The sequence below is a fragment of the Centroberyx gerrardi genome, chromosome 24, assembly GCF_048128805.1.
Source record: "Centroberyx gerrardi isolate f3 chromosome 24, fCenGer3.hap1.cur.20231027, whole genome shotgun sequence".
In the NCBI taxonomy this organism is placed as follows: Eukaryota; Metazoa; Chordata; class Actinopteri; order Beryciformes; family Berycidae; genus Centroberyx; species Centroberyx gerrardi.
In genome coordinates this window covers 15,095,322-15,106,738 of record NC_136020.1, presented here as the reverse complement: position 1 = coordinate 15,106,738, position 11,417 = coordinate 15,095,322, and the positions used below count along the sequence as shown (strand labels likewise).

At 41.2% G+C, this 11,417-nt stretch overlaps 1 protein-coding gene across 3 annotated transcripts in view; it reads right to left on the bottom strand.

Moving 5' to 3' along the window:
• Window positions 1–11,417, bottom strand: part of dock4b (dedicator of cytokinesis 4b) — a 118,174-nt gene that overhangs the window by 23,793 nt on the left and 82,964 nt on the right. For 2 of the 3 annotated variants that reach the window (XM_078282213.1, XM_078282214.1), the window contains exons 27-37: window positions 10,389–10,483; window positions 9,669–9,744; window positions 7,837–7,937; window positions 7,416–7,474; window positions 6,434–6,582; window positions 5,764–5,849; window positions 3,108–3,203; window positions 2,832–2,892; window positions 1,632–1,725; window positions 950–1,098; window positions 1–33 (exon numbers count right to left, since the gene is read on the bottom strand). The exon at window positions 1–33 is cut by the window's left edge and continues 54 nt beyond it. In XM_078282213.1, coding sequence (XP_078138339.1) covers window positions 1–33; window positions 950–1,098; window positions 1,632–1,725; window positions 2,832–2,892; window positions 3,108–3,203; window positions 5,764–5,849; window positions 6,434–6,582; window positions 7,416–7,474; window positions 7,837–7,937; window positions 9,669–9,744; window positions 10,389–10,483 — 999 coding nt within the window. The remainder of the gene's footprint in view (window positions 34–949; window positions 1,099–1,631; window positions 1,726–2,831; window positions 2,893–3,107; window positions 3,204–5,763; window positions 5,850–6,433; window positions 6,583–7,415; window positions 7,475–7,836; window positions 7,938–9,668; window positions 9,745–10,388; window positions 10,484–11,417) is intronic. The other variant, XM_078282215.1, reaches the window with a different exon arrangement.

Genomic DNA, 11,417 nt, shown 5'->3' with positions numbered 1-11,417 from the left:
CTCTCTGCACAGGATGATGCCATTCTCCCAACACTGAGGACATACACACACACACACACACACACACACACACACACAACACATTTATTCATCATCATGTTCATCACATGCAATCTTAAAACATGGTGAAAGCAATACGCTGGATGCCTAACAAAACACACTTACACCTGTCCATTTATTTTAGACCAGCATAAATAGGATAAAGCATTAGGAAATGGAGCCACTTTCAACTGATGCAACCACTTCAAGCCTTCCCATTGTTCTGCAGTGGTGCTGTAGAGCTGCACTGCCTCCACTGGATGGCACTGGTGAGCCAACAACATCAGGAGTCAAACGTAACCTGTCATGCTTCTCCATGCAGGTGCATGCAGCTCTCAGCCAACTTGCTAATTAAATGAAAAGCTTTTCTTTCCTGCTGCTTTTTAATCCCTGTGCGGCAGCACCGGCAGATGGCACCGCTCGTGAATTTGCAGGGAAATTGGACTTTGAGTAACGAGGGGAGTGTTTTTAATGATTCCGCAGAGCTATGTGATTTGATCAGGGATGCTGAATTTTTTTTTTTGCTGAGTTTTGGAGGGCTTCCATAATGCCACTTTTCCCTGAGAGAGCAGGACAATGAGAAGGGTAGTTAGGATAAAGAGATAAAATGGGAGGGGGAGAGTGAGAGGGAGTGAGAGAGAAACAATGATACTTCCTGGAGAAGAAGCTGTATAATGACAGGACTAAGCACAGTGAGGGAGGTAGAAGAGAGATAGAAGAGAGGTAGAAGAGATAGACGGGTGGACAGATAAAGAGATTGACAGATAGATGGAAGAATGATAGATAAAGAGGATAAGTGATGCTGGAGAGAGGGATCTTCTTGGCAGTGTTGTCTCTGCTTAACGGTCAAGCCAACAAAGAGGGTGAGAGAGAGAGATTGTGACAAAAGAGTGTGTGTGCTCCAGCCCACCTTCCCCCTGTCGAAGTTCTGGACGATGGTGAGATGCAGATACTCTTTTCTCTGCCACTCGCTCTGCATGGGATAGTTGAGGAACTCTCTCAGCGGCCTCTCTGACCATTCCAACAGCTCATCATACAGCAGCAGGGTGTACGAGGCCTCTGCAACACACACACACACACACACACACAAAGACATACAGTCAGGAAGGCACACACAACTTCTGTAAAACATATCCATCTTAAAGCCGTGATAGGTTAGTTTGAAAGAAAACAGGGAGACTAACGCACTTAGCCCCCCTTTTTTCCACTTATTATTAAGGTGCACAATTTTTGCGGTCTAGATAGTCACACACAGCCTCTGCAACACACAGATAAGGCAATGATACAGCAACTTTTTGTGCAACTCTAATGGGCAACGGTGCATAAGGAGCTGCCTCCACATTGCATCAATCACACAGAAACATCTTTTTGCCTGGAAAATTTGGCAATATAATTCATGAGTGCTATCCAGTCTATCACAGCCGGAGACACAGCAGTACACACGTGCACACACGCACAGATGCAGGTGCAAAAGCTTGTGCATCTTTATGTGAACACACACCTGTACGCACACCACCACATCAGACCAAAACGAGTACATCTCACACACACATGCACAAACATACATGTCCTGGCCATGCCTTGGGGCGTACCTGTGTAGTTCTGTGCTTTCAGATGCAGGTCATAGAGTTTGTGAATGTAGCGGATGTACATCTCCTCTTTGTTCAACTCAGTTTTGTAGAAGTTCTGTAGAGAGCAGTGGGTGGTTGGGTGGTGAATGAACAAAATAAAAAAAATAAAAAGAGTACAAAAGAGAGGGGAAGAGATTGGGGGCGGGGGATTATGAAAAATGGAGAGAGAGAGTGGGAGATGCAAATGAGGACAAAATTTAAAAGTGACAGAGACAGATTGCGCCGTGGCAGAAGTGCAACAATATTTTTCGGCTGTTGATTAGCAGTGACATTTGTCCCATCTGCCTACACACCCAGGTGCTCTTGCAGATGGCTACAGTTACATAAGACATACCTAGTAGGCTGAAGGACTGACAGTAATAACAACAATGTCAGCAGAAAAAAAACAAAAAGTAAAAAAAAACAAAAAAGAAACATAAATTGGCCTGGTTATTTCATGTCTTTAGGGAAAAGAGTTTCCAGTCAAAATTCTTAAGTATGAATTACTTCACCAGAGAGAGCAATTAAGTACAAAATACAAAACCCTACAGAAGCAATAAAAATATGTAACTTTAAAATTGAGAAAATTGGCTAATTCAGATTGACATATTGTCAATTTTAGTAGTATCATTTCAGTAGTAATTTTCAACAAACTGGTGAGAACTCCAGAGAATGTGCTATTCATCCACAGCAGGAGATGAGAATTATTGATTATTATGCTTACTGAGCTCAGTCACTCTATTTTCTTTAGCACTGAGGAGAACTGCTCATGTACATTTAAAAACAAAATCCTAGACACTTTATTCTTAGCCATAGTTAAAAGGCTTTTATTTCAATGGCAAATATACAGTATGAATACAGGTCAAAATGCATTATCAAACAAACAACCAAAAACGACTTTTGTTATGAACTTATTCCCTATGTTTGGTTTGTTTGTTTGTTTGTTGTTGTTTTGTTTTTTTGTTTGTTTTTCTTGTAGTCAGTTCTACATTTCAACTGCATTCACATGGTGAAAGTGTTCTTGGCTGTATGCATTAAGTCAATAATTCTGTTTAGGGGCCTGGTTTCGTAAAAAGGCTTTTTACAAAGCCTAAAAAGCCTCTCCCAAAAGCCTCGTGTTAGTGGAACTAATAGCTCAAATGCTTTTCGGAAACCCAGACGGGGGGAATAACTGTTACTCACCAGTAAACTGACAGTACATCCAATCTTTTTGCCATCCACCTCTCCCAGCTTCATACAATCCCTGTGATAGACAGAAGCAAGGCATAAGAGATGCACAAAGTTACGACTAAAGTGGTGAAGAAAAAGAGACTCGGCGCACTCAGAGCACTTAGAGCATACGAGTGTGCACCTCTGATAGTTTGGGGGTACAAACATGATTTGAAGTGATGATAAAGTGTGTATGTATGTGTGTTTGTGAGAGTGTATGTGTGTGTGTTGCGGGGTGCGCACTCCCACCTATAGTCTAGCAATCTTTCCATTAAGCGGGTGACGGTAGCAATCAGAGAGATCCCGCTCTCCCTCCATGTCTCTCTCTCAATCTTCTTCAGCAGGCTGGAGGGAAAATGAAGAGAGACGGAACAAGATAGAGAGATTTAAAGACAGAAGGAGACAGAGAGAGGCATTAAAAAGAGTAAAAGAGAGCAAGCGGGAGGGGAAGAGTGAGGGGGGAAAAGGAAAGCAAAGAAAAAAGAAAAGAATTAGAAAGAAAAGAAAGAAGAAAAGCAAAGAGGAAATCAATCACAGTCACTCCAATGTCACCTATGCTTGTTGTCCTCCCGGTGGGAGTTAGCTAGTTATAATGCCACACAGGGCAGGAAGCTAACTTTTTTATATATAGGCCACAGTGGCTGATACATCCACTGTGGCTGATTTACCAGGCACATTCACTATTTTACCAGCTTTTTACCAGATTTTTAGAATAAAATCTCCAAATAATGGCTGGCAAAGCAGACAAACACACCACAGCCACCACTTGGCTTTCGGCTGGTGTTAATTTCCCAACCCTCCCCCCTTCCCCCTCACACAGACGACATCGAGAGAGCGAAGAGGAGAGCGTCTTACCTAGGGTACGGACCAAACAGAGGAATTCTACTCCGGACGGGAAGCATAGGCGGAATAAATTAATATTAATACGATTAATACCAGCACACACTCACACAGGTTAGTTTAGGGGTTAGTGGAGTTAGTAGCAGGGAGATAAATTAAGAAACTAAATCGAAATGATAGAACTAATAAAGCTAGAAAAGATAAATGTGGGCTAAAATTATAAACAAATTCATTTCCACTTTGGGCAGAAATATTACACTGCTTGACTGCTTACTTAACCTCTATTTTATAGTCTACATTCATTATAAATGAGATATTGGTAATTCAATAAGATACAGTGAGTAAGTACAACATATTCTACGATACAGGCAAAGATTTTAAACACTTGTGAAACCTTGTAAAGTGAGATTAAATCAATCCTCTGTAATGTTTCACATATAATGATGGTGGTAAGAGTATGATTGACTATGAAAGATGATGGGACAATTACAGTAGACACATGATACTGATAAAATCCTCATTAAAATCACACTTTCAATGACAGCTATAGGATGCTAAGAGGGGACATATATTACAATATATGAATCAGAGATATGATTAATTAATGAAACAATGTTTTTGGAAGCTGTGTTGAAATGAAGGACTTTTTTGTTTTGTCATCCACACTGGACGACTATGTTTGGACTAGGGGAGTTGAATTGGCACAGAACAACACAAAAAAGCAGGGATACGCACACACACACACACACTGGCACGAGCACATACACACACTGGCACCACTAAGCATGCAGGGGCACGGACCCGGGGACACAGGGACAGGGACGAGAGCTTGCCACAGAGGACGTGTGTGGAGGATGAAGGTGACTGGAGTTGAACTGCCTGCATACTGATCACTTACCTCCAATGACTAATTTATCAGTCTGTATCAATAGGTTTCCACTGAAGAGCTACCCAAGGCTTATTCATTAATACTCATTAGTCAAGTGTACAAGGCTGTGGCTGTAATAGGCAGCTCCCAGGGTGTGCATGTGTGTGTGTGTGAAACCCCTCCTCCAGGCTATAACTATGAATACACATGTGAAACCTTCCCCCTCAAAAAAAACAACAAAAACACAGATCTGTTTCTTATTCCCAGCATATAATGAGCCCGATGGTTTAAAACATATATCAGTTTTTACATATAGGTAAAAGCATCTGTGTATCTGTGCTCTTTGGTTAGCAGGGTGAAAAACTCAATTCCCAAAGCAGAATACTTAGGCACTTCCACTTGCACATAAAACAGCCATTTACCGAGGCAAACGACCTACACGCTGCGGCCCACACAGGCATTTACCCTGATGGAGGCCTGTGTGGGTCGCATCATTTAGGTCATTTGCCTCAATAAATGGCTGTTTTATCCGGGAGTGGAAGTGCCTCGGTACCCTTCTTTTTGAAATATAAGAGCTTTTTATTTTATATCATTCTGAATTGGCCTCGGCCCGAGCAAATTCTTCTTGGCCTTATTGTGGTTATGTATCTTCTCAGCGTCTCCCCATAAACCCCTCTCCAGTTCATTCATTGTCATTTTACAGTTTTGCCTTCTTGAGTCGCCTGTGGGCCAAATTCAATGAAACATCAGCGATTAGAAGTGACTACTTGATAACCCTAATAAAATACTCGCTCTCACCCCCCCACCACCACCCCTCTCCTCTAAAATCCAAGACAGTTTTATAGGTAGGTAGAGGCTCGCCCTAGGTAATTAGCACAATATGTATTCATATCAGATATGACTGATATGACTGTGGACTCAATCTTTCATTTCCCCATCAATTCACCCCTTCCTCCTACCTTGCTTCTACCCATTCTACGCCTGAATTTACACATCACATTAATTATTCATAGAGTCACCTGAGTGCCGGTGACCTCAGGCCAAAAATACATCACAGCCATTAGTGTTTTTCCCTCAATAAAAATGCAAGTATGTCTTTCCTCGCAGCCCCCCTCCTTCCCTCCCCACCACTCACACCCCTCATACCCATTTTTCTGTTTCTACCGCTATTCGCATCTCTCCGTCTCCCCGACTCACATGCTGTTGAAGAGCTCTCTGTAGGTCTCGTCTCCTTTGCCCTCAGACATCAGGCTGTCCAGCTTGTCTATCAGCTTGGCCTCCACCTGAGAGGGAAAAAGAGACCGAAACTGAGAGGGCAGCTGGTTCAAACATTATTGATAAATTGACCAGCAGTAAGAGCGTTATGGATGGTTTTAGAGTTTAACATTTGACAGCATGTCAGAGCAAATCACATCAAAGTCAGCTGAATCATTTATCACAAGAAAAAATGTGGTGGACCAAGAATTGCTTCGGATCTACTTTGAGATTCACGGTTTAATCCTCGTCCAGCACCAGAGAAAGAGGTGGATGTGTATGTCACTTAAATAGTATTACTATTAATCCTACAATCAATGTGTGTATAAAAAAACACCTAAATTCATACTGTATCTTTGGCTTGAGGTGGCCATCAGCTATCACTAGGAGTCGCTACCCCATATTATATTTTCAGTATAAACTTGAACTAATTACTCTATTATTTGGAGCATTTGCTGTAGCCTGCCTAAAGTGCAATATGAGTGGGGTTTGATGTTTTTGGGGCAATCTAATTAGTCGAATATAACTAATCATGTCATTAAATATCAGTTAAATAGCAGTTTCTGCCATTATATATACGTTTCAGTGACATTTATTTTCAATGGCTGTGTACCTGTTTGAAGTTGCCGCTGCGCCTCTGCTCCCAGTCCATCATGTCGTGGAAGATGGGGATCATGACGTTCCTCAGGTCAGGCTGGGGCACCAGCGTCACCTCCAGGAACGGACCAATCATCGCTGGGATGAAGTTCAACTTGTGTTCGCCTGGAGGAGAAGAGACAGAGGTCAACACAGAGGTTAGCTTCACTCTAAAGGGTTCATCGCTAAAGCCTCGCTTCTCGATCAGGTCAGAGACTATTTGACCCACTGGTGGTCATGGGCTTCCTCTCTTCTAAAATTTCAAGCTTAATATAAAAGCGGTGATTTTCTTCACTTCACAATTGGTTAGCAGTGAACTTTGGACTTTCTCTGTACTGATAATTGCTGTCATTAGCGGTTACGTTAGCCGCCTAGCCTATTAAACAAAAGTGACTTTAAGGCGTATTTTACACCAAACACATTTGAACACACATAACACAAAAATGCATAGAACCACCAATAGTACAGAGCAGAGGAAAAGCATCCAAACAGTGCAGAGTGAGAACCAAGGGGGGCATATAACTGGTTGCCATGGCGACAAATAGTTTTTGGCGAAAAAGGGTTTTTAGCTCCCATCAGCTCAGGTACGCAGAATTTTGGGGGATTTTTTTTTTCCTTCACTTCCTCTGAGGTTAGCATGCCAAACAGGCTTCAGGAAAGTCAATTTTGCATCAGAACCACAATGAATATGGAGGAGATTTTTTTTCACGCCTTGTTAAGGGCCTTAAGGAGGCACCTACTGCTGGAATGCACCACAGGGAACCACACTGAATATGTTGGCGATTTTTCACCAAAAGCTAACAGATCAACCTCATTTCAACAATCCAACTTTCGTTTAGTGCAATTTTAGATATGACACAGAGGCTTAAACCACTTATTCCTGTGGAACCCAAACAAGACCCCTCTAAAAATAAGTTGGTGCTTTCCAGAACAGCGATGGTAAGTGTGTTTTATCGTACCTAAATTCTGCCACATGCTGAAGATCTCACAGCCCATCATCACCCTCATGTCTCCATACCTGCATGATAAGATAACATGGTTAGAAATGTCTGCTTGCTTGCGGGCAGGTGTGTAAATACTGAGAGAAGCTGTACAGAGCTGCATGTTGAGCAGTGATTCATTGTATCTGCTTCATTATACTGTATGTGGTATGCAGTACAGTGCCCTGTGTGTGTGTGTGTGTGTGTGTGACAGAGAGAGACTGTGTGGGGTTTGAGAGAGGAAGAATAATGAGAGAGAGAGTGGGAGAAGGATAGGGTGGCATGCTGAGTAATAGCGCCTGGCTCATTACAGGCCACCCTATGGTACGCAGCAGAGATTGTCGAGGGTGTGTGTGTGTGTGTGTGTGTGTGTGTGTGTGTAGTTGCAAACAACACTTACTTCTCCAGTATTTTCTTCCTCTTGGAGGGAGAGAAGGACTCCAGTTGAAGACAGGGCTGGTTGATAAATATTACAGATAGATAGAAATAGGAGTCCCACACCTGGAAATGACAGCAGAAATAGCATATTGTCAAAAAAAAAAAACTCCTCCTCCTCCAGAAAGTCAAGTTTTCCGGAATTCAGACAAAAACTAGTCGATTTGCCACGGGCATCCATACATTCTTGGCAGTTGTGTTCTCAATGGTATGTATTTGCCTGGGGTTTATACACGATTGTAAGTACTGGACAATGTCAGCTGTTAAATTACAGTTACAAAAGACAATATAGTATATTTTTAACACAGGAGATATTGAAACATAATAAATGGGAAATGTGGATCTATTCACGGAGGCAGAAGCTCTAAACTCTTAAATCCCTAAAAAGACTTTCCTTAATAGAAAAACCTTTTTTTAATAATTGGTTTATTTCACCCACCTATTGTGGTTTTTATTGCTTTTCTCGCTTTGATTCTGTCTAACTGTTTTTGGGCTTATATTTTTATTTTCTGCACTGTGCTTTTTTCCTTTTTATTACCTCTGTTTTACTTCCTTGTCGCTGTGAGGCACTTTGTAACTTTGTTTTGAAAAGTACTATATAAATAAAGTTATTATTATTATTATTATAGGCTTATTTTTTTCTCTGTCAAACACAAAGCTCACTGTCCCTCTAATACCTTTGTGTGTGTGACTGAAACCCTTGGGTGTGAATGGATGTTTGTGGATGTACATGTCCACAAACATCCAGGGTGTCAGTGTGTGTTTATAACAGTGGTTCTCAAACTTTTTCTGTCATGACCCCCTTTGGAGGAAGAAAAATGTTCATGCCCCCCGCCCCAACAAAATGGTGACAAAATGTCAAGTTTAACTTTATTGAAATAACATCAAGATCATGAACATTCCTTTCACCTTTCTTTCAGTAATTTATGTTGTGCAAATAAAAAAAGCAACTTCCACTTCAACTTTATCAAACCACTTTTTGTGACATTTGTCACTAGATTGCTCCATCAGTCTGTGTGCTTTTTCAAAAATAGAGAAAAATCAAATAAAATTTGCAATCACTTTGCTAGAACGATAACAATAAAGTTCACTAGATTGCTCCATCAGTCTGTGTGCTTTTTCAAAAATAGAGAAAAATCAAATATAATTTGCAATCACTTTGCTAGAACAATAACAATGAAGTTCAATCTGTGCAAAATAAAAGAACAAATGCAGATATTTGGCAAGAAAGATGAGCAAGTCAATTTGTGAGAGCTCAAGTCTTACCACTGCATTAGTGGCTGCAATGAGATTACCATCGCACTTTGTCTTGTTTGTCTCGGAAGCATCGCTTGTTTTTCTTTTCGTCCCTGTCAAATATCTCTCCATTCTGTAAACCTACAGACTCTGTCTGAATGAACACCATTGCTAACGTGAAAGCACAGTTTGTTTATTGTTCCACCGTGAAAAAGATTCCGACGTCAAAACATTAGTTCCGCACTACATTTTCCCCCCCAGTCACGCGCGCCCCGTCATGCCTCTGTGCCCCCCAGGGGGGGCGCGCCACACACTTTGAGAAACGCTGGTTTATAGTATGTGTGTGTGTGTGTCTGTGCATCTGTGTGTGTGTGTGTGTGTGTGTAGAGCTGCATCCTTTCAGAAGGATGGCCGTTTGATACTCAAACAGCAGTACTATGCTGCGTTATTGTTTGGAAGATCTATAGAAATGTGAAATAACACACACACACACACACACACACACACACACACACAGACACACACACACACACGTCTGTATACCTGCACGTTTGCCCTTACCTTGTAGTCAAACTTGTCATTGAGGAAGTTTTTCCTCAGAGCATCAGAAAGATAGAGGACAGTTGTGATGATGACACTGAAAGAACAAGAGAAGAAGAGAAGGAGTGGTAGGTGTACAGGGTTGCTGTGTTACCTTGGAGGAAAATCCATCATCATGCACAATTCACATACACTGAATGTACAAAATATTATGGACATCTTCCTGATACCCCTTTTGCACAACCCACATCTCATTTGTGTCCCTGATATTTTGTACATTCAGTGTATGTTATTCTGTTTATTTATTTGTAGACTAATGAAGCACAGAAACGAAGTGATAAAACACAATGGCAAAACACAGTAAGACTGGAAAGAAAAAAAAAAACATATTAAAAAATAAAAACCCCAGGGGCAAACAAAAAAATAAATAAAATGCCACTTCCTTGTCAGCTGTACTTATGAAATTCACCTAACAAATGTTATTACTATGACCGCAGGATGTTCAGCTCCAGTTTTGTGAAAATGAACAAATCTTATATTGACTAGAGGAGACACTAATCTGTGATGTCATCAAATGAAACGCTCTGGCGTTTTTCCACAGGCAATAAATTGGGCTTTGTGCCAAAAAGGATATGACTGTGTGTGCATGTGTTTGTGCATACATGCGTGGTGTGTGTGTTTGTGTGTGTGTGTGTGTGTGTGTGTATGTGTGTGTGTGTGTGTGTGTGTGTGCGGTCTTACTTGTTGGTGACCAATCGCATGACGGTCCAGTCTTTGGGGAACATTTCTGGTCGGATCAGGATCCTGAACACTGTAAAGATCTGAAGGAGGAAGTCCTGCAACGCACACACACACACACACACACACACACACAGCGGACATGTTACCATGGAAAACAATACCTACAGCTCTCATTCATAAAAGAATTAATGGTTATTGATTCTAAACACAAAATTTCACTTGTTTCATGAATAACATTTGCACAGCATTCAGTTTTAACAGTTAGTAGTATTCTTTTTATATCCGTTTCACAAAATCGGCAGCAGAGAGAAGAAAAAGAATGAAACTGTCATTTGGTTATCTGTTGTTTGTTCTCTCACTCTACTGCTGAAATGCTAAATCGCTCTGCGCAAGATTCACTCAATATTTTCCAGCTGCGTTGCTCCTTTGTAAGCCGGTTAATCGATGGAGATCCAAACCAAACTATTTCATGCCACGTCTGGCCCGAGCCAGCCTGAACGAGCTAATGGAGACAAATCACAGGTGACAGCGCTGAGGTGTTGCTCGCTCAGCGGCTGATGAACCATCCAATGGCCATTTGCTCACATAGGAATATACAACTATCTCTCCCTCACTAATTACCCAGGACATTGTTGTCAAAAATAATGTGTTGCCGTCAACTTGCCTGGTTAAATGAGGGCTGAATGTCAACTACATCATGAGTGAAAATGTATATGTATAAAGAATATTCTTGGAGAAAAACGTGCACACAGATGCTCGTTATATCCACATATCATTCAAAGTCGGTGATTATAGACAGATTGAGGGCCTAATGAACTATGCTGCATATTACCAGGAGAATCTATTGTTTCATGAGTACTTTTCAATTTGTTTCTCCTAACCACAATGTCTGCTCAATCTGTTCCAGACACTTACTTTAGATAAAAGTACCACAATTTGAGCATGGAACTCATCTATCTCTTATAATTGCTTTCAAGATAACCAGAGGATATCCATTTCCTTTCAACAATTTCTGACGTTCAATGAATT